This window comes from Chaetura pelagica, unplaced genomic scaffold (genome assembly GCF_000747805.2).
Source record: "Chaetura pelagica isolate M959 unplaced genomic scaffold, ChaPel_1.0 scaffold66, whole genome shotgun sequence".
NCBI classification, from domain to species: domain Eukaryota; kingdom Metazoa; phylum Chordata; class Aves; order Apodiformes; family Apodidae; genus Chaetura; species Chaetura pelagica.
This window is the reverse complement of record NW_009953811.1, coordinates 4,288,474-4,312,575: the sequence shown is the minus strand read 5'-3', so window position 1 is coordinate 4,312,575 and position 24,102 is coordinate 4,288,474. Positions and strand designations below refer to the sequence as shown.

The 24,102-nt window shown below is 37.5% G+C and overlaps 1 protein-coding gene across 1 annotated transcript in view; it reads right to left on the bottom strand.

Moving 5' to 3' along the window:
- Positions 1-856: 856 nt before the first annotated feature.
- Positions 857-24,102, bottom strand: part of USP6NL (USP6 N-terminal like) — a 122,438-nt gene continuing 99,192 nt past the window's right edge. The window contains exons 10-14 of the mRNA XM_010001270.1: positions 21,520-21,614; positions 18,819-18,884; positions 18,630-18,729; positions 16,053-16,205; positions 857-4,458 (exon numbers count right to left, since the gene is read on the bottom strand). Coding sequence (XP_009999572.1) covers positions 3,044-4,458; positions 16,053-16,205; positions 18,630-18,729; positions 18,819-18,884; positions 21,520-21,614 — 1,829 coding nt within the window. The 3' untranslated portion in view covers positions 857-3,043. The remainder of the gene's footprint in view (positions 4,459-16,052; positions 16,206-18,629; positions 18,730-18,818; positions 18,885-21,519; positions 21,615-24,102) is intronic.

Below are 24,102 nucleotides of genomic sequence, written 5' to 3'. Positions count from 1 at the left end.
TGTCTCACTAACCACGAGGACAGACACAACAACCACCTTGGACAAAACCCCTACAGTTCATACAGCTTGAGGCAGGCAAGTTTTGGAAAACTATGAAACCATGGGAAGAAAACATCTTAAGTATTTTATGTTGATACTGCTTGGCTGTTTACAGATCAAAGAAAACAGTGACAGAGAAGCTCTTATGAGGGTATCTAAACCATTATGCTGAGGTGATTCCCTCTGCCAGCAAGATATTGCCACAGCTGTGTCTCACTTCACTCTGCATTGAGGGGCTTTTTGTTACTGGCATGAATGACAGATTTTAGTCTGGCAGCACCTTTAGTTTGGTTCGTCCAGTTAAATGAAGATAAAAGTATATTTTGCATTATGAACAATAATACAAGGCTTGCTTTTTTTTTTTTTTTTAAGCTCTATCCTATCCTCTAAACATGTGAGAGACACACAGCAGCCACAGTCAGATTGTTATTTTGCACTTTGCTCAATGTGACTTTGCAAGACTCTCTCATGCCAATAATTCTCCTCTCTTGAATTGGTATCGGGTGAAAGTATCAGAACAAAACCAGAACATTATGATCACAGTTTATACTCTTACTTTTCACAAATGATAAGTTAAGGTTTAGCAGTGTAGTAAACTGTAATCAATAATCTTGGTGCTTCTAGGATAATGCAAAAGCACCATATAGATTGCATCCATATTGCTTAGTCTAAACATAAACAAGTGCAAATTAAATAGGACATGCATCAAATATACCTATGCATGATTCACTTAAGAAAAGCAATTTTTTGTTCCACGAAGAGCAAAGGTCCAGTTTTAAGTTACTGTGAAAATTAAAAAATAAAGACAAAGCAACATAAGCTTAATTATTATTATTTTAACTTGTTAAAAATACAGTCACATCAAAATAGGATACACAGTTATAAAACTGTTGCAGATGACATAAGAAAATAGTGTGCATATATTTTATATATAAAAATCTACAGTATTTACTAATGCTGATACATGTTTTGGAGCCTTGCGTTGCTTGCACAAACAAATTGTACAGCTTTGTTATGAATTACAGAACCATCATTAAACACTGAGTTTATTACACTTAGCCACAATATTATATACATACATTTCTATGCTGCTGTAAGCAATCAGAACTAAGGAAAGCCCAAGTCATATTTATCTTCACAATTTTAGTTCAGAGTTTCAGTGTAGTGCTTTGCTACTGTTACTTCGCTGCAGTTTGCGATTTGTAAAATATAAAATTGCCCAGTTCATTAAAAATTACATCAGACACACTATATACACACACACAAAAAAAAGTTTTTTGAAATATACTAAGTAAATGTTACTTCCATTTGTAAAAATTGTTTTACTTCTGTACCTTCAAACTTACAGAGCCAACCTGCAGCAATTATAGGCACTAAAGTTCATTCTTTAAAGGAAAAAAATATCCATTTCTATGTTTTCCGTTAACAAAACTTATAAAACAAAAGATAGCTGGACAACCTTCCAAACAATCCAAAACAGGCGTTGATATCTATGTTTGGTACTTAAGTATTAGAAAAATCCTTCTGTTAAGCGCTCCAAGGACCTCTTCTGGCGAGATCCTTATCTGCCTCAACTCCCACTGCTTTCCATGAGAGGTCAGGGCGTTCAGCACTTACTGCTCGGCACCCAGCAGCTCTCAGAGCTGCATCCTACATCTGCCACTTAACCTGCTTGCTTTTTTTTCCACCCCCAATTCACAGTCAAGTAAAAGAAAATGTGAAGTAGCAAAGGCTGCAAAGACTAATTAAAAATACTTACATTACCAGGGCTCTAAGGTTCCTATTAACAGTCAGAACCATCTTAGTGTAAAACACCACACAGTCTCTCAGCAGCCTGAGAGCACAGCAGCACATGCCCAATCGCAGCCATGAACCTACCAGCTCTTTGGGGTAAAAAAAAGGGCAAAAGAAAATGGAACTGACATGACAGAGCTTAAGAGAAGGGACACTGCAAACTCACACAGCTCAGGGAATGCCCAGCCTGGCCTAAATCTCAGATTCCTGCATATACTTCACAAGAGAATCAAGCAGCTGGTCATCCTGTGATACTTGTGAGAGTTGGCCCTGCAACCAGTTTGTTACTAAACAAATGCTGACAGCACAGCATGGCAAAAACTGAAGGGTGCAGCACCGTGTCTGTATCTGGCATTACTCTCACTGTGCTCCAGTATTTTGCATATAGGACGACATTCTCAAGGTAGATTTGGGTGAGAAGATAAAAATTCTCCACTTTTGATGCACCTAAACACTGCCCTGAATTTTAAGCACCATTTCTAAGCCAGATTAGAGAGACATTTTTGGCTTACTGCTTTTGCCTGCCTGCTCCTTTTTACTGAGGAAAATGACAAACAGTAGTCAAAGGAGAGGAAATTAACTCCTACAGAAGATTAAATTAATAATCCCAAAGCATCTCTCCTGCCCAGAACAGATACTGGGATGCTGAGGCAGCTATATAAAACCAACAGAAACTCCCATTCAAAATGAATGGCTTCTCAAATAAATTACAAAGAAAAACTAATATGAAATAAAAGTTCTTCACAAGCTTTGCCCACAGTTAAATGCATTTACATTTAAACTCTTTAGCTCTTCTCTACATGGGTTTGTGTATTTTAAGTGCACACTCACACGCGCGCGCACACACATTTATACAGTGCATTAACAATGTCAGTCAAAGTAAAACTTGTAAATGTGTTACAGGTTTTAGGCAGAAGGACAGTAACACAAGTTATTTAAATGTAACGAACAATGACAGTACTAACCATATTGGGTATATGATCTTATTGCTATGTCTATGTGCATCAGATCACTTTCAATAGCTTCAATGCAAGTCTTAAGAACCCAACTAGCCTTCAATGAAAGTCGGAAACATCTCTGAAATAGTGTTGTTGTTGAGAGTCACACAAGCTGTCTGCATTTCACAGAAGAACTGAGGTGGACTAGTACTAACACAGCAATGTTGAACTGCTTTTGGTTCTTGCCATTTTACTAAGAATGGGCAAGACTCTCAGAGAAGCACAGATTCATGCATAGACAGTCCATCGGTTCTGTTTCGATAGTGCTGGGCTTGAGCTGTTGGGCTGGAATATTGGTACTGTGGTGAACCATGTTCCTCAAAGGTTGGTGAAGTCCTGTATCTTACTGGACTATCCACAGAAACAGCAGAAAGACTATGGTCTTGAAAAGGCATTGACTGAAAATGCTGGTATTTCTGGAAATTATCCAAGTGGCCTTTGTTAACATCTTGGCTCCAGGGCTGCCTGTAGGGTTCGTGTCTGTAAATATACGCTGCATCTGGCCACTTTCTTTCTTCTGGTAAATAATCCACAGGAGGGATTATGAATTTGACACCTGTGGGGGACCTTGAATTGCTGGTATAAGCATCAACAGGGGCTACTTCTATCTGACCAGGGTTTGGTGAAAGAGGATTTTGGCGACTAACAGGATAGGAATTCATTTGCAGTTTATCTGGAGAATAATCTACTGAAATAAAAGAACCATGAGGCCTACCAGAAGGGCTGGTTCGATTCCCATGGTAATGCAGAGGTGCAGAACTTGTATTGCCTACACTGGAAACATGCTTTGGAGAATTTCCATGGTAAGTGGGTGGATTACCGTAGTATGGCAGTGGCTGTTTTACATTCAGTCCATGAGGGGATCCATCAGATTGTGATGAATATTTTGGAGATCTGGGTTGTGAAGTGAAGGTGTAATTGTTGGGTATTTTTAATGGAGCTGGTATTTTTTCAGTTTGCTTTCTTGGACTATTAGGATACGCTACATGCCTAGGGCTCTGTGGAAGGACTCTCTCAAGCATCTCTTCAACAAGATTCTCATTCTCAACTTCCAGAACATTGTCATACTGAGAAGCATTAGACCCTCGCTTACCTTCATCAACATCCAAAACCCTCATCTTTTGCTTTACATTCAAAGGCTGAGTTTCTCCAGGGCTTGGTGGTGGGCCTGAAACTGAATGGTTTATTGGCCTTCCCTTCATTGTTTTTTCAATTATTTTGATATCAGATGGTTTATTCCACTTAGGTACAAATTCCCTTCTTGTATTTGAAGTAGCATTCGAATTTTGATTAGCAGCTGCATTATTATACTGTCTCGAGTTGTCTTGCTCTACTGGCTGAGGCTTTCTTCTGGTGTCTACCTCATTCTTAGGCATGCTACTTTGGGTCTCTATTGGTCGAGTTTTCTGCTGCTTTAAGGAAGGTTTATTTTCCAGTGAATTAATTCTTTTCCGGTTATTTGGTGAACTTTCTGGTTCTTCTCCTGGGGATGGTTTCCTCTCTGTCCTTGTTGTTTGTGTACCAGTGCTGTTCTGTCCATTAAGCATTGGAGTAGAGTTAACCATAGCAGGCTGTGGTCCTGATGGAATCTGCCCCAATGGCTTCTTTGGAAATTCATCTTCTTTACCTAAAACAAGAACAGTAATAACATAAATTCACCTTTGTATTGAAGTCTTCCTTGTTCTGTTGGTCATGCAAGCAAAAACAGCTAAAACAGTTACCCGGGCCTCTCTGTGGGTCACCATCCTGCTAAACAGCACAAAGGTTTTTCTGGACACTGACATGGAACCAAGTTTTTGTTTAAGCTCTTATCTCAACCACCTACTTGAGGATTTCTTTCTACAGTAGATGCAATCTTGCCAAGGTTTAGCTCACTCAGGAAATTCGGCAAGTAATTTATTTCCTGGATGACATTTAGGTTACAGTGCCTACTCTGTATATAACCCTCCTCATACTGTTCCTGCCACACTAAGTAAACTACTTTCTCCACTTTAAACATCCTTCCCAACATCCCTCCCCCAAATCTATTGTATTCCATTCATTCATCTTTCAGTGTTCACCTCTGGTAAGTTACACTATCAGCTCCCCACCCAAGTTTCCTACCAGATATTTTTGAACTTTCCCTTTTTTTTGGGGTAGAGCCCCTCATTAACATCTGCACAGTCAAGATCTTGCCCCCCCTTAGCCCCTGCCTAGAAATTTCATCCTCAATATTAAAAAGTTGCAGAATAACCACAAGCCTCAATGCAGTTCAGTTTTCTATCAGTTACAGAGCAATTGAAGTGGCTAATACTGATAGTGGCTACCTCATGATGATTCCAATTGAGTGGTCAATGGACAAAGCCGTGCTGATCACAAAGACATTATTTACAGAACTAGAATATGAATGGAACGCTCTCCCAGACTGGAGCTCTGGTAAACATCATTTATGTGGGGACCCAGAACAATCCCTGTTGCAACTGCAGATAAAATAAAGAAGTGTTTCATTGCTTGATGCTGCTCATAGAACTATTTACATCTGATTTTCCACTTGCAGTCTCTCCCCTTAATAGTCAACGCCCTTCATTTTCTCAGCCAAAGTCTTTTACCATATGAACTTGCATATAACTTATTTTTGTAATACATTACTTTCCCATTATTAGCATAAAACGTTACATGTTTGTCATTAAGTTTATCAATCTAAAATTATGTTCAGTATTTCCCAAAAAAATAAACAAACTTTTAAAGTCAGCATAATCAAACAAATCCTACTCCATATCTATTTATTAAGAAAAGCTCTGTTGTAAGGAGAAGAAAAGAAATTGCTACTCTTGCTTGAATGTTATGTAACACATTATTTAAAATGGCTGTCAGTAAAATAATTTTACCCGTGCTTCTTCCTAAGACAAGGACTGTAGACTCTTGCTCTACCAGCAAAGATCATACAGCCAGCACTTCCCTCTTGCTAGCTATTTATAATTACAATTCCTTTTGTGTGTCTATGTGCACGTATTTGCTTCTGTGAACCCCAGTGTCTCTATCCTTGACATGAGGGCTGTGGTTAGAAGTGAGTTATGCTCATTTTTACAGCCACTACTATGAGTTCAATCTCTGACGACTGCTTCTTGATGGAGATACATAGAGGAAAGCCACTAGCCAAGGTCAGTACTATTTATTTTAACAGCATAATAAACTACAATCACAGATCAGCTGCTATATAAACTAAATGAAAACTTACAGTTTGTGCCAGCTAGGACATCACAGGAAGACAGCAGAGAAGAATATGACACTGTGTCATGACAAGATAACTATATAAAAAGTATGTAACAAAACCAGCCTGGCTTTGCCAAGCAATTAAACTAGCCTTTCTTGATTTTCAAAGCCTTCATATGAAGCCAAAGGTCATATGGAAACCTACCTTCTCCTATAGAAATGCATAACTTCAGAAACCTCACTTTGCATATAATAAACACAGCCTAACCAGGTTTTCAGTAGAAAAATCTTCCACTCTTATTTTCCCCTACTTATCCTCTGCTCAACTATGATCATACAAAGATACACATTCCTGTGCTCTTACACTGAAGGTACTCAACTGTCTACCTTGCAATAACCTGGCAAAGGAAGATATGCTGAGACCTCTCCCCAACTGCTTGTCCCTCCCCAGAGGGGAGATTCCACATGTTAAATCATTCTTCAGGATTGTATAAACACCTGGCATGCTACAGTCTGTGATGGAGAACACCAAACACAGCACACTGCAGCAGGTTACATGGTGGAGCAGAGCTTTAGCATTAAGCTCCAAAAAATGGCTCTTGGAATTACAAGGTTTGTTCTCTCCTTGCTGCAGGGCTCCACTATTCACAAATCAGACTAAAATCTGGAGCATGGATTTGTGACTTGCACTTTTTGCACTCCCCAGCAGCACTGAGCAGATGAGGAGACAGAGGAATGAGTTGAATGGATACTGTAAACAAATGATTTAGCAGCTTTGCAATATACTGTCTGCTGCACCAACCTCCTCAAAATTGTTCTTTCCGAACGGGAATTCTCTTTCTGAACTTGATTCAGTTTGGCAAAAGACACTTGTACCATTTCACTCCATGTGCACCCTCAAACACAGTGTCAGGAAAAGATAAAGTCTTGTCTTCTAAATAAAAGTGAATATCGTCCATAATAAATATAGCTCATACTGGAAGTATAATTACAGTGCTTTTAATCTTACTAATCTTGAATGGTAAAATAGCATTATATCTGAATTAAGAAACAATACTCGAAGTACATGCCAAAAACTTGTCATCTAAATCATACAGAACTAGCCTTTATATGCTGCTAATCCACTTATAACCTCCTGTTGATCCACGGTACTTATGGGCTAACAACAAAATAGCTCCTTAACATCTGTAAATTATTTAATTTTTGTCCTGTGCAATAAACATTTCAGAAAAAAAATATTTATTTTTTCCCATGCTTGGGAAAAAAAAATATATAGCTATTCAAGCTATATATAAAAAACAAGACAAGTTCTTCTAGTAGCTGTAAGGCTTCCTTCATTTGTACAAAGACATTGAAAGCATGAACTGATTTCCTTTCTTCCAGCTTTTACTCCTTAAGAAATGCACGCAGGGTAATACAAGATCCTTTGAAATATACTTGGTTATACGATAAAGCTGAGGTTTGTGTGAGGTTTTTAGTTTTTAATTTCACACACTTAAGGTTTCTTAATTACCACTAAGCTCTAATAAAACCCAAGTGAGAATACTGCAGACATTTTTCTGAATTCCATCTAGGCTGCTTTGAAGATTACTTTGTCACCTTCACATTCCAGGGTAAAAGAACACACTACAGCTGGGTACATGTGGGCTGCACTGTCTGGATGATGTATGCTATAACATGAATTACAGCTGTTAAATGAGTATCAGAGAAGTCTTACTAGGTCTGTTGTGAAACTGTTAAAACTCAATTCCCACACCGAGTAACAAGCAAAGGTTTCCAAGACAATAGTTCATTTAGAAGAAAACCTCCGCATTTTAACAGCGTGATACCGCGTTTATAGGCTGGTAATACCAGAGCTTAGTGTTTTCAGGGAAAACAAAAACACGGAACAATGAGGAGGTGTGGAAAAAGGGTCAGTGGGGGAAAGAAGAAATAGAGCTTTGAATCTTAGCCACAGGGCTTCCACAGAACTTGGTTTAACTTGACCTCAGACAAAAACTGACACAGCTTGCTTAATCAGCTACACCTGCATGTGAAACTTTCAGAAAGGCCACAGTGCTAGAGGTACTCAGCTCAGCAATCAGAGCTTCCAAGCACAGGCCTTGTTCTAGTGCAAAAATTCTTGAGCTCTCAACACGTCCTGGCATAAAAAGCATTGGAATGAAAGGAGTTGTATAAGGATCTATGGTGCTGCAGCACAAAGGCGTCTTGCAAACCGGTCACCTTCTAAAGGAAAACATTACTTCTAAACTGCAAATCAGATATTTAATTCTGATTGGAGTGTACAGATCACACATACATCTACATACACACATACAGAGCTGTCACTTCAAGTGACAATTTGAAAAATAAATACTACCTCCCGAAGTTCAGAAAGAGTCTGAAAAGTTAAACAAGTAGAGAGGATAACCAAATCTATCACCACGCACATTAACACAATGAGACATGCCTCAAACAAAAAATAGCATGCAAACTGCGTTTGTGAATGCTTTAAGCAGTCACTATCAGCAAGAATAGCAAGGAAAGCATGAATCTACGTGCTGGCAAGAAAAAGAAAACAGGTAACAAAAGCAAAAAGCTAAATTAAAAGAAACCACAACTCAAAAGCAAACAAAAGAAACCAAGCATCACAACAAACATCTCTACCTGAAGAGATACATAAATGGCTCGCCAAAGAAGCATGCAAACCCACCAATTCTTACAAGCTGCATATCTTTTATCTACCAATTTTCCACTTCAAAGCTGCCTAAAGCCTCAAATGCAGCTCTCCACCAACATCTTTACTACTTCACCTAATTCACTGTTCAAACTCCTCAGATCTGAGCATGCAGAAATTTTATTTGAATGTTTTCAAGGATGTTCAATTGAATATCTGCTAGTGCTGTTGATCCAAAGTGTGACTTAATTCAATTCCTGGACATACCTGTTTGACTGAGCAACAGAGAAACCTTTGAATTCTACAGGAAATATTTCTAAGACAAGTGTTTTTTCTACACAATCTATGACGTTCACAAACAAGGTATAGAGCATTTTAAAACTACAGGTTAAAACAAAGCTTCCTGTTCAGCTGTGATTGCTTTAGCAGTGATTTCTACAATCATCGAATGTGCTTTTGTCTTCTGAAATGAATAGGGAAATCAGATTTTTTTCAGGTTGCCAATATTTTCATGAGATACAGAACTGGGTAACTCTCATCCTTCTCTCCCCCTCTTCCTTCAACAGAAGAGGTTCCTGGAAAAAAATTAGTTACTGGATTTTCCCAAAGACAAACATAATAGCTTGTATCAGAATTTAGAGCTGGGGCTATAGGATTTTCTATTTTTCCTTTACAAGATAGTGTTTTAGTTGGCTGTGTGCAGTATAGCATAAAATAAGCAAACAACAAAGAAAATAGGGCAAAAAATGTGTGAGGAAGGAGAGAAATGGAAGTAAGAGAGATACGATTTAAGGAAAACAAGAGTAATCAGGTGCTTGTTTGCTGCCAGTAAACGTATTACTAGACATGAAAAGGAACAAGCAAATATAAGCAGATCTGAGTGCTCCCAAAAAGATAAGAAATGCAAGTCATTAAAAAAAGTTTTAATCTACTGATTTCTTCCTGCTCTAACAAAGTCTTGGTCACCACCCAGTGGAAGTCAATCTCAACTACAAGACTTTTACAGATAATTGCTTCAGGAGGCACTAACAGCCTCATGCATTCAACAGCAGACACGTAATTGGAGTAAAGTGCTTTAAGTGCTCTCTCTGGTGAATAACAGCCTAGTCCTTCATTTCAGCACCTGGAATACATGCACTCTGACTGTTCTAACACAATTTTCAAGAATAGTAATGGTCATAAAAACAACCCTTAAAATGACATCTCGATATTTTGTGTTTATTTTCCATCAGTGATGTCCCATCTTACTCCTTCAGTTTACAAGTCCAAGAGAATTTTAAAGAAATTTAAATGCCTGCACTAGAAGGTCCAGCTGCTGTCTGAAAGCCAACCTCTGCTCCTCCTCCTTTACATGCCATCGTCAGCATAGGAGCTACTGAAATGAAATCTTGCCTGACAACTTGAAGGCTGCACAAAATACAGTGTTGGCCTTTCTGCTGCTGTGTCATTTTTGTGGCACTGAGAGCCACAAAGAAAATTCACTTCATGAATATCTGCATTACGATAAACAATGGAAGTGTTAACAAACTTGGTCACCACCCAGAAGATACAGGTGGACCAGCTGTATGTCTGTGAGATGCCTTTGCAAAAAAAATGTCTAAAATTAACCACTTTGCTTTACATCCCTAATTCCACATTTCTGCCAGAAAGCATACTGTCTTGAAAAGTCTGTTGAAAATAGGAATATGAATAATGACCAAGATATCTGGATCATATTTTTTAAAAGCATGCAAGTTTTAAGCATTTAAAGTTTTTAAAATATGCAAAGCCAATGTCTAGAAGTGTTGGAAATAAGACACTAATTATATTAGTATAATTCCATGTGTTAATTTCCTTCATAATATTATAGAGTAGTTACAACACACAAGAAACAAGGCAGAAAAATTAGTTTAGTTGATGAAAATATAAAGTGCATTGTATGAAATATCTACTTGTGTATTCTTCAAGCACAAGTGAAAAATCCAAAATTCCTCTGAAACAAAACACAACCGAAAGAGAAACACTATCAGAACCAGGAAAGTCAAGCAGACCTGCACATTTCTATTGCTTTGGCTGTCAAAAAGGCACATTAACAGCAGAGAACTGACATTATTTAATAGATTAACAACCTAATACATACTTCTGCACAGTTACTGATGAGTATTTAAAAAAGATAGATAATTAAATATATTGATAATAAATTTAATAATACACCATTAAAGATAAATAGAATATAAACATTAATAATTTTGTGGCAAATGCAAGATTCAAACTTTGTCAGTTTGCACTGAGTACAGAAAAGGCTGAGAGAACTAGAACTGAGTCAGACTTTAAAGCTGATGTTTTATATAGATAAGATGATCACAAGGAGAGATTCCAAATTTGCCAACACTGCTTTAAAATTAAGGTACAAGCCCTTTACCTCTGATTTAAGGCCACATCAGCTGTTGTAAGGTCTACTAAACATGCAGGCATAAAAAAATTCCACCCAGGATTCCTATGCCCTCCCTTTTCAGGACACCTTATATCAAAACGTAGGTGAGATATTGTCCCAAGAACAGACCTGAGAACATTCAGCCTTGAAGGCCTTGGGCCTGACTGTCTTGTTTATGAAGCACTAGATTAATAAACTGTTTTCAGTCACATATTTTTAAGTCGAATATTCAACTTTCACTGGTAAGTGCTTTTGTTTATTAAACTCAAGACACTATAAAAATCTATGTATTAATATATAAATATTGTTTATTAAGCATTGCATTATTTATGTAGCCCTACAGGAGTAACTTCTAGCAAAGTTGGAAATTCTATCTGTGAGTATCTGAAGAATTCTGCTGCCAAAAAAAAAAGAATGTGCCACAAGAAATTTTGGGAATCAATGGTATATACTAAGAAAATTCCTTTTGCTGTGGTCTAGACATCATCCTTGAACTAAGGAAGAGATTGTCTGGTCCACAACAGAGCTGGTTCCTTGAGAAGATGTAAAGAGAAGTCATGCAGATTTAGATGAGTGTGCTGTTCATGAGGCCGCCATGGTGTGGACATCCTTCATAATGCTTCAGGCAATCCAGAAAATACCAACTGTCTTTTCTAATAAATTTGCTTGAAGATATGTCAGAAGAGAAGTACCTCAGAGGCCAGTTTCTACTGTAAGGATGTCATAGCCTGCCTCTCTGAAGGCTTGAGAACCTAGCAGCTTGCCAAGAAGTGTGCTTATCCATATGGTTTCCCGTCTCCACAGAGTCACTGGAGCAGGAATTCCTACCTTGGGCTTTGAGAATAGCACTTAAGATGTAAGCCATCCTCTGGAGGCTGCAATTGCTAAGTATACGCTATCCTATACTGGCCAGCAGCTAGACTGGAAATCATCACAAAGAGGAATGAAAATCCATCGTCTGCTTTATGTAAAACAGCCCTAGTACTGGCAGAAGCATTTCGCTGACATCCAAAATTAGAATGATCCTCTTAACGTCCATGTTCTGGCTGAGCATTTTAAGGGTTTTATCAGTGAGAAAAGTGTTAAAGCCCCTTCCTTCCTCTCTGCTCTGAAGGGAACAAGGAGCTCCTTAATTCAGTGGGAGAAGCCATAGAGGAAGCAAGCCAGAGAAAGCTACAACAGACATCCACATTAAAGTAATGCAAAAAGTTATTACCTCTTTTAATATCCTATTGCAGCTCACCCTACTAGGGCAGAAAAAATCTATACAGCCTAACACAGGATGCCAGATGGAAAATTCCACTGAGCTTAATTAGCTGACTGCTCTTCCTGGATGACTGATACTGATGCAACTGTAAGATGGAGATTTTTTTTTTCCTAACATGCATTTTTACTTTAGCTCTTAAAGGTGTAATTGTTGCTCAATGAAAAAAAAAGTAGTACAAGATAGGAAGTGGTGCTTTGATTTCAGCTGAGAAAACTAAAATAACCACTGTCTTCTCAGGCTACAATGGATACTGAAATGAATATCCTGGTATTTTTTGTGTGTATTACTGCCTGATGTGTAATGGTTTTGTAAGTTTTCTATGAAATTAGAAGAAAAATAGTTAAAAGAAACTGAAGGTAGTAAAAATAGTGCAGTCAGACAGACACGTAAGCAAAGCTGAATGTCTAGAGAATGCTGAGAACCTGTAAAAAAATATAATTGCCTGAAGACAGTGATTAGTAAAACCAAAATGAACATCAGTGGGAAAAAAAATAAATCAAAGGATTGTTTAATTCATATAAAGAACAAATGAGGCAGCCTTGCTCATCTACAGATAACAGCAGACAAATCAGCTAGATTCTCAAGGATTAGGATGAAGGCATTTTCTGTTTGTTTTGTGAAAGGTTAAGTAATGTTCTCATTTACCCCCAGCAGAAGTAACACCACACAGAGAAGCTTTCCCAGTCTACTTAGAAATTCAAGAGAAAAAAGCTGAATTCCTCATCCAGTACCAAAGCAGACTTCACTTTGGCTTTGCTTTTCTTATTTTAATATGAAACCTTCATTCATGTTGAAAACAAAAGACATTTTATCGTCATTGATGTTGCTTTAGCTGTCCTTAAGAAAGAACCATATGGCTCAAAACAATTACTGTCCTGTCAGTCATATCAGAAGTTACAGTTAAGTGTACAAACCATGAAACCAACTAGCATTCTAGCATTCCATTGCCAAATTGGAGGAATGCCTACCTTGGGCTTTGAGAATAGCACTTAAGATGTAAGCCATCCTCTGGAGGCTGCAATTGCTAAGTATACGCTATCCTATACTGGCCAGCAGCTAGACTGGAAATCATCACAAAGAGGAATGAAAATCCATCGTCTGCTTTATGTAAAACAGCCCTAGTACTGGCAGAAGCATTTCGCTGACATCCAAAATTAGAATGATCCTCTTAACGTCCATGTTCTGGCTGAGCATTTTAAGGGTTTTATCAGTGAGAAAAGTGTTAAAGCCCCTTCCTTCCTCTCTGCTCTGAAGGGAACAAGGAGCTCCTTAATTCAGTGGGAGAAGCCATAGAGGAAGCAAGCCAGAGAAAGCTACAACAGACATCCACATTAAAGTAATGCAAAAAGTTATTACCTCTTTTAATATCCTATTGCAGCTCACCCTACTAGGGCAGAAAAAATCTATACAGCCTAACACAGGATGCCAGATGGAAAATTCCACTGAGCTTAATTAGCTGACTGCTCTTCCTGGATGACTGATACTGATGCAACTGTAAGATGGAGATTTTTTTTTTCCTAACATGCATTTTTACTTTAGCTCTTAAAGGTGTAATTGTTGCTCAATGAAAAAAAAAAGTAGTACAAGATAGGAAGTGGTGCTTTGATTTCAGCTGAGAAAACTAAAATAACCACTGTCTTCTCAGGCTACAATGGATACTGAAATGAATATCCTGGTATTTTTTGTGTGTATTACTGCCTGATGTGTAATGGTTTCGTAAGTTTTCTATGAAATTAGAAGAAAAATAGTTAAAAGAAACTGAAGGTAGTAAAAATAGTGCAGTCAGACAGACACGTAAGCAAAGCTGAATGTCTAGAGAATGCTGAGAACCTGTAAAAAAATATAATTGCCTGAAGACAGTGATTAGTAAAACCAAAATGAACATCAGTGGGAAAAAAAATAAATCAAAGGATTGTTTAATTCATATAAAGAACAAATGAGGCAGCCTTGCTCATCTACAGATAACAGCAGACAAATCAGCTAGATTCTCAAGGATTAGGATGAAGGCATTTTCTGTTTGTTTTGTGAAAGGTTAAGTAATGTTCTCATTTACCCCCAGCAGAAGTAACACCACACAGAGAAGCTTTCCCAGTCTACTTAGAAATTCAAGAGAAAAAAGCTGAATTCCTCATCCAGTACCAAAGCAGACTTCACTTTGGCTTTGCTTTTCTTATTTTAATATGAAACCTTCATTCATGTTGAAAACAAAAGACATTTTATCGTCATTGATGTTGCTTTAGCTGTCCTTAAGAAAGAACCATATGGCTCAAAACAATTACTGTCCTGTCAGTCATATCAGAAGTTACAGTTAAGTGTACAAACCATGAAACCAACTAGCATTCTAGCATTCCATTGCCAAATTGGATACATTCAGTACGCTTTGCTGTTGGTCCCCACAAGGAGACTCTTATGCCTCACTCTTTCTGTCGGGCTGCGATTGGAAAGGGGAAGAGGCAGTGCACACAGTAACATGAGGAAGAGCTGCAGACTCAAGAACATAGTCTGTAGATGAGAAGGACCAAGAAGACTGAGCAGACAAAAAGGCAAGAGCAGAATCAGGACTTAGACCTATGAAGGGTGGGAGAAAGTGTGCTGGAGAGGTGTTACAGGAAGTCAGAAAGGAGGCAAAACGCAGGAGCAGGGAGCAAGAGAAATGGGAAACTCCGAAAAGAAGCCAAGATAATCGGGAAACAAGTGTAGAGAAAGTGTTTGTAATATTGAAGGGCACATCTGCTGAGCTGCATGAAATAATCTGTTTGTGTGGAGCTAATACAGCACAGTACTGCACACAATGAGTAAGGTCTACAGAAACATAAAAATTAAGTTCATTAATGAAAGAGCTTCAGGAACAAATTATCACAATGGGTTGCTACATAGACAACCTTTATTCTGATACTACTTAACTCCTGAAAGCTAACCACAGCAACTTAACAAAGTTAGTTGAAGGTAATTTTTGCCATAGTTTTGTTGGGGTTTTTTTTGTTGTGTTTTTTTTTCCTTTCTCGCATACTCGCATTTTACAATTAGCAGGGATAAAGAAAAAGGACTCTCAAAAAAATCACAAGAAAAATTCCAATTAAAGATTGTGGAGATAGGGATAGAAAACAGAATCTTAATAGAGGAAGAAGAGATCCTTTACACATATTTTAAGTAGAGCCCCATGAAACAACCATACCTGGTCTGTAACAGAAAAATAAAAACACAAAAGCTCAGAAAAAAAACAAAGAATATAATTCAGTTAAACAGCCAGAATGTCTGTCACTTCTAAAGAGCTAAAAACCTGGTTTTGACTATTAGACCTGAAGTTTGTTTCATAGCCAAACAAGTTAAAAAAACACCTGGATAATCAGAGAAAGCTGGTGCTTCAAAAAATTTGAATTATTGGTATTTAATCTTTTGTCTTAAAGATTTTATAAACCTAATTTAATAAAATTATCAGATTATGGGGTATTGTAAAGTTCTTTGCCATTAGCTTACAATCAGTGAACAAAACATTTAAAAAAGAGCAAATTCATTAAGTGAAGGGTTTGATTTCAAACTCTAAAATATTTTAGGAGAAAAAGCTCAAAAGCTATGCAGTGATGAAGAGATAAATATTTGCACAATTTTTAACAGCACAAATTAACACTTTAAAAATGGACGATGTGTGAATAGCTCTTAATATCTAAATCAGCATCTCTACAAGCTTCTTACCAGCTACTGGTAAATCCAGCTTTGCTCGTTTCAATTCTGATATAGAATTTTGGAGCTGGTCTATTACAAAGTCATCTTCATAGAAGAAATCCTTGGCTAAAGACTCCTGCAGAAATTCTACAAGCTCTTCCATTTGTAATTTCATCAGATGCTCTATATAAGAAGAAAACATTATATATTAAAATGGCTTGATTGTGAACATTGGAAAATGTACTTCAGACATATGATGCTTTTGTTTTCAAAGTAGAATGAAAAACCCTTATTAAGCAGATAACTGAATTCTACACCAGAAATCTATAAAATACATGGAAAATTAACTTGCAAATCAGCAGGGAAATGTTTTCTACTTATCATTCTCTACTTAGGACAGAGTTTTGAAAACTTCTTCAGAAAACTAACTACAAGTCACCCTCCTTCAGCCTTTTTATGTTCAACAGCTTCAGGCCTTCATTTTTCAGCCTGCATCCTCCCTTATTAACAGCACTGAAAAGCAGTAAAACATTTGAAAATTGTATTTACAGCATTCTCATTCACAACTGAATTAACTTCCAATGAAATGTGATGGCAGTTCACACTTCAGAAACATTGCTTCAGGGTCTCTGAAAACTCAGGTACTTTTTGCTACTTCAGTCAAATTCAGATCATATTTGGAAAGTCATATTTTATGGTTATCAGATTATTTTTCTTTCCCTTTTAGCACACTAGTAAAGCTGTGTTTCATACACAAACCTATGTGGCTTGCAAGGCTGCAACTACACACCTAGGTAGCCATCAAAAGCTCCAGAATGTACAACTTTTATAAAGAAACCACTGTGATAAAAATGCTCTTGGCATGTATTCCACAATGACACTTGGACTGGATAGTTACACCATCAACATTTTTAAGGGTAGACAAGAGACTGGAAAACAAATCAGACTCCATCTTCTGCCACCTTCCCAGCAATCCCTCTAATCTCTATTGCTACAAGGTACTCTTGGTGTTTTGATCATGAAGGACTTGCTAAGCAAACAAATCTACACTTTTTCCTCTTTTTACTTCCCATAAAAAGACTAGTGAATTAAAAAAAAATTCAAATAGATGTCTATTTGCAAATAAAGAAGAGAAACCAAAATGCTAAGGCTAACGATTTTCCTCTAACTGTTTAGCTATCTGAAGTACTATAATTAAAAAAGTAACAGTTTTCCATTTTTCAAACCAGTTTATGAACAAACTAATGAATACACCCCAGTGAGATAGTGAGGTAGCATCACCACAGTTCAAGGAGGGTAAACTAGCATGCAAATTAAGACATCAATTCTGCAAGCTCCACACAGACCTCTGAATTTACAGAGTAAAATGACTTCACTAAGAAAGCCAAAGACCCAGAGTAAGACTGTATCAAACTCAAGCTGGATGGTATCTGTCACAGTTTGATTCTAAATCACTTTGAGGAACCAGGCATAAATACTTAAGACAATTCCTCAATTCAAAATCTCAAAGGCAAGAGATGAAAGAGAAGGCCATCCAGGCAGACTACACAAATTCTGAATTTTAATTACATTCTTGCACTAACAATGGTATAAAGAGACATGAGCTGGTGATTCCTCGTTGCTGAATCCTTTGCTGATGGAGTTTCAGATATTTGGTGGCATGTTCTAGATTATTTGTGCACTTTTTTTATTAATTCAAATTCTGTAGGGGCTAACAGGCCATTTCCAAACCACGAACTACAGCATTTTTTCCCCATTTTGAAGCAGCAATACAGCTCACGTCATGTCAAATTTAAATAAACTTTCTTACTGTAATAAATACTTTCCTTTGGCAAGGCCCACTCTACTGGGCCTGGCTGAGATGGAGTTAATTTTCCTCACAGTAGCCTTTATAGTACAATGCTTTTTTTTGGTAGCTAAAAAAGGTGTTGATAGCACCGCAGTGTTTTGGTTGCAACTGAGTAGTGCTCCACAGCATCAAGGCTGTCTCTCCAGTGTGTGTCCTGTGTTGTCCTCCTTCCACCCACCCTTACGCTGGGGGTAGGCAAGAGGCTAGGAGGAAAGATATCCAGGACAGCTGACCCAAGGGATATTCCATACCATAGTTTTTATTGCTGAGCCTAAGTCCTAAAAGAAAGGAGGAGCAGGGGCATTTGTTACTACAACATTTGCCTTCCAGAGCAACCACTACCCTGATTGAACCCCTGCTTCCCTGGAAGTGCTGGACTTCACCTGCTGATGGGAAATAGAGAATAAACTTTTGTTTTCCTTTGCTTCTGCACAAAGATTATGCTTTATTGAAATGCCTTTATCTTGACCATCTTATTGACATTTTTTCATCTTATTTTCTCTCTGCCTCATCCTGCTGAGGAAGGGAGAGACAGAGCAGCTTGGTGGGCACCTGACATCCGGACAAGATTTATTTGCCAAACAGATGTGAATAAGGCAAAGATTTTTATCTTTTAGTGCATAAGGAAAGAAAAATATTTGTCAGTAATAGCATAAGACAAACGGGAAACCTAAGCTTTCACACAAGGTCAAGCTACACAAAGTAAGAATCCAGATGATTTTCTGTTTAGCATTCAAAAAGTTTGAGACATTTCTTACTTCTGTGCAGTTTCAGAATCGTGTAAGACATCGCAGTGAGAATCCTCTCTCCTTCAAGTATGTAGATATCCCATATCCTGAGGCTTAATGTAAAGGGAGTCTGCAATGACAGAGTCAGGCAACACTGTGAAAATGGTTTGTTCCAAGGCATAATTAAAAACAGGAACAGAAAATGAAAAACATACTCACACGATCAAGGAAACACTGGAAAAACCACTTTGTTGTGTAGAAGCTAGTGGACATATCCTGGGAGTCCTGTAAAAAATGCAGAAGTTTAAAAATAGTCAGAAAAAACAAGTAATACCTTGCACTGTCCATGAAAAAACACATTCACCTTGAGGCCAATGAACCAAATATTCACCATAAATAATTAATTTAGCTACATGAAACTGTTACTTCAATCCAAAAAATACAGTATCTGTCTTTTACAGGTTTTCTTTATTAACTTCACCACCTGAAGAAACACGCTTTTGGAGATGCACAGGTACTAACAGATCTTAGACCTCCATCTTATTCTTGGGACAGGGGTAGCAAAGGATGAAATGCTCTCTCAAGATAATAAATCAATATTCTGGACCAGCCAAGTTTCAGGCACTGGGTCCATTTAGTCATTCACTTCTCTATAGCAAGGCGGCCAATTCATGCCAAAGGTTGAAAAGATTCTGTGAAAAGAACACCTATCTACCAGAAACCAACCTAAACCAATCAAATTCTACACACACAGCACCTCAACCAGCACCTATGCTGATGAGGTATTTAATTCCTTAATTAAGGGGCCTAATTTTCCCTAGAGCATAGATGGTCCATCTGGTATGCCATCCTAATCAGAGATGGCTAAAGCTGCTTTGCAGCTTCATGGAGCTCTTCAAAGTTCTTTGCACAGTTAGAGAAAAGACAAAGTAAAAGTGAAAAGTTAAGAAACGCTGAATTTTAACTTTGGTAAAACATTGTATTTTATTCTTGCCACATTCATCTTTCCCACAAATTTCCAGTATACAAACACTGAATAAGCCATGGATCAAATCCCTCTCTTTTATCTGAAGGCTTTACCTTCATCTTTCAGCAAGTTAAAATGGACTCATCTTAGCAATACATTTTCAGTAGGAAATGAGGAAAAATAATTCTTAGTACAATTGATACAATATTTTTGAGATGTTCATTTTCAGATTCTTTAAAAAAAAGCAGACAGAACAAAAACTGTTCCATTTTGAGATATTTCTAGCCTGTAAGAATGGCCATCACCCTACTGAAAGACAGATATCATGTACCATGTGTTTCCCTAATTAAAAAACCTGGTTGCTATTAAATTTGATGCCACTCAAACAACTCACACGAAATTAGAACAAAGTTCCAATTTAAAACTGAAAAGAAAAATACATAATAAATATACAGAGTGTTTTCTGGATTCCTTCTAAACAAGCAGCCAGGAAGTCCCCTCAGAAGGAGTTATTAAAGCATTTTATTGAAATTAGCTTTTTCAGTTACCAAAGTAACTTTCTTCACTTTTCTAAAACTTTCTTTTCAAGTGACCCAAGACAGGAGGGGAGATGGAGGACAGATGACAATAAATAAAGTTCTTGATTATTAAATGCAGTAATAAGATGTTTATCAGCAATATACAAAATTTAGTAACATGCCAGCCTCAGGTTGTATCACCTCAATCACGTATAATTATTTTTTGATTTTTATAAAGTATAAGAGCCTTTTACCATTTACTGTTAAAACCACCCAGTCTTCTTGGGATTAGTCTATATTTTGCTCCTGAAATGTGACAATGTCAACAGTGAGAGTAAGACTTTCTAAATAAAAATCATCATCTCTCATGGAATCCACAACTTTCATTTCAGACTCCTGTTAGTTACAGAACTGGTCTTGATTATTTTAATTTTTTTAAATTTAATATGACAAGATCATCTTGCATGACTAATTTTGACTTGACTTTTTAACAGAAGAATGGCTTTTTTCCCTAACCAGATCTGCCTCATTCCATGTTATGAGCAGGTCTTACAGCATGTTGTTAAAATACATTAAATTCTATTTTACAATACAACAGGCACCCATTAGATACAATTCATCATTGCCAAGGTGCCAGTCTGCTCCCAAACTGTCGTCTTTTCTTTTTCTAAGGAGATAAACACATTAAACAGAAAATAATATAGTCCTAGGAATTTATATTTGTACAGCAGCCACCACTCTCTGAGGATGTTACTGCAACAAAGTATTTCTAACACTACCTTTGGAGATAGATTCTGGCAGAACGAATGTGTTTGTAAAATAAAATTATTTAAGACCGTTGGAAGGGAATTTTTCTCTCATTAGAAACATTTGTTTCTTAGAATAAATACAGTCAGTATTAGGAAAAAAAATAAAAAACATACTATTTCCTATTTAAGAGCATTAGAAGACCTAACACTAAACATTAAGCTTTGTGAAAATACTATTGAATATTGTGAATTTTTTAAGGGCCATTAACTCCTCTTCTAAAGGTTATTTTTTAAACAGACATTAAAACTGGTTGGTTGTGAAGTCACCTTTGCCCAGAGATCAGCCACAAAGCTCTACATACAATAAAATCTTGAGAGCAGGTCTTAACATTAGCTTGCAATACAGCAGTGTGCACAAGGCCAGGTAAAAGGAGCACATACTTTCCCTCACTAAGAGGTCAAAAGTGAGACAGACACCCAATTTAATTACTCTTCAGATCCAATTTTATTGAAACTTTACAAGATGCAACTTAACTTTGTCTACAATGAAAACAACAGCACTTCTGCTTTGTGAGAGCTCTGCATTTTTTCTGAGGTTTGAGGTATTCTTGACTTGGTTAACCTGAACTGAAACAAGGTAGCAAGCTGTAAATTAGTATTGCTTTTATTGTGATATAAATACTTACCAAGTGCTGCTTAAGCTTGGACAAAAATTTTTTCAGTATTTTGTCATGATGTTCTTGAAACCTCAACAGTTTTGGAAAACCAGGAATAAAAAAACCTAAGAAAAGAAGCTGACCATGTAAAATATGTATGTACTGTAAAATGACATTAAAAAAGGCATTCCGAGCTTTGAGTACATTATCCCTCTCTAAGACCACTGGATCTGAACAGATATTCATAGCAACATTATGATGCCCACATATGGATATGCACATATTTCTGCCTAAATGACTACAGCAAAACATCAATACGTTCCCTTAGTGACTATTATTAAATTAGTAATGGTAGATGGCAGCAGATTCATCATTCCTACTTTAGTCTCCTCACTGTGGGTAGACTAAAAACCAAATTTATAATTATTCTTTAAAAAACAAAACAGAAAACCACAACTTGCACCAACTAAAACTTTTAAAAGACATAAATCAGGATTATGCCCAAGGACAAACAGCACAAGCAGCTACTAGAACTGTCTGTGCTAAAGAAACAACTATAAAAAAAAAGAAAAAAGACAAGAGGGACAAGAGGGATATTCTACCAAGACAAATAGGAATATATAGTGTAAAATGCTCACACAAGTGCAACTAAAGACATATTAAAAATCTTGAATAGTTTTAGTGATCATACACTGGAAAAGGAAAGGACTAGGACCCCCTACCAGTTGAGTTATCAGTAGAGTTAAAAAAAGGCTCAGAGCAAACATGAAACACTAGCTAAAAAACTTGAAACGTAAAGGAAAACTAGTACAACTACACAGCAGGAAAAAAAACATTCAAAGAAGATCCCTCAAAAAGCTGAAGCTGTGTTCACATTGAAAAAAAACCCCAAACTAAACAGAGATGATCAAACATTGGCAGAACAAAAATGTGAAAAACAAGCCTTCCCCAAAAAACAACTTACAAAGGCATTAAAAAACACTAATAGACCTATTTTCAAGCACCTTGGAAGCAGAAATCCTGAGAAGGAATTTGTAGGTACCAGTCTGTGAAGATTTTTAGAAGTGCTCAGAGAAGTAATGTCAAGACTAAAACAGAGTTAAATTTTTCCATTAAGGATACTAAGGATGTTCCCAAGTCAGAATCCTAAGCAGCTCTAGAAGAACTCAAAAAATCAACCAGCTGGAATATCTATTCTATGAAACCTCCTGCGTAAAATACAAGGAGCCTGGAAAGTGGCAGACACATCAGCTTTTCTGAAACTGGTTTTCAGTTTAACATTAGTCCAATATTCAGGTCAATGCTCCAAGAGGAAACTGGCAGAAACCATAATACAGAAAGTTAAGAGTGAGTGGAGATCCGGATAGATGCAATGCAGCAGGGAAGAATCAACACTTTTTACGAAGAAGAGGTCACGTCTTTTAAATCTACTGGGCTTCCTTGAAGAAATCAGTGAGCATGTAGGCGCTGAGAGCAGTGGATATTGGCTATTTGACTTTCCAAAGGTACCTAATAGGTTCTATTAATGAAGTAGCTTCACCTCTTCAGTCCATCTCCTACAGCAATTAATCCAATGAGTTAAAAGATAGTAAAATAAAAAAGACCAAAGGCTTCCTCCATGAAGTTGCACAGAAGTTTGTACTGGGACGTAAGCTGACACGTGACATGTTCACACTGTGATTGATCAACCAAGACCTAGCCATCCTGAAAGAGGACTGGAAAATCCAGAAAAGGCAAGAAATCACAGAAATTATCAAAGTGTACAACCACTTCTGTGTCAAGAACTGACTAAAATGATACATCTGATCAGCCTGAAGTGGCACTGGTGAGGCCACATCTCGAGTACTGTGTCCAGCTCTGGGCCCCTCACTTCAGGAAGGATGTAAAGCTGCTGGAGTAGGTCCAGAGAAGAGCTACCAAGCTGATGAAAGGTCTGGAGAATAAGCACTATGAGGAGAGGCTGAGGGAACTGGGATTGTTTAGTTTAGAGAAGAGGAAGCTGAGGGGAGACCTTATTGCTCTCTCCAACTACGTGAAAGGAGGTTGTAGGGAGGCAGGAGTTGGCCTCTTCCATCAGATGAATAATGACAGTACCAGAGGAAATGGCCTGAAGCTGCACTAGGGGAGGTTTATATTGGATATTAGAAAGAATTTATTTACTGAAAGAGTGGTTGGACAGCGGAACAGGCTGTCCAGGGAGGTGGTGGAGTCACCATCCACAGAAGTATTTAAGAGAAATATAGATATAGTGCTTAGCAGTCTGATTTAAGCACTGATAGGGTAGATTAGGTTATGGTGGGGGGATTTAGCTTATGGTTGGACTAGATGATCTTCTAGGATGATTCTGTCCAGGGTTAGGACTCTAGTGTTAAGGGTCCAGGTTCTAGATTAAATGGTCTAGATTAAATGGTCTGGGTTAAGGGCCTAGGTTATATGATCTAGCTGATGTGGTGGTGTTAGGTCATAGGCTGGACTTGATGATCTCAAAGATCTTTTTCCAGCCTTGGCGATTCTGTGATTCTGTCTGTGATTCTGTAAATAAACAGCAGAGGGGGAACGTTCACTGTCTTCTGTACAGCAAAACCTAGGGAGTATCATCAAGAAACCATCACG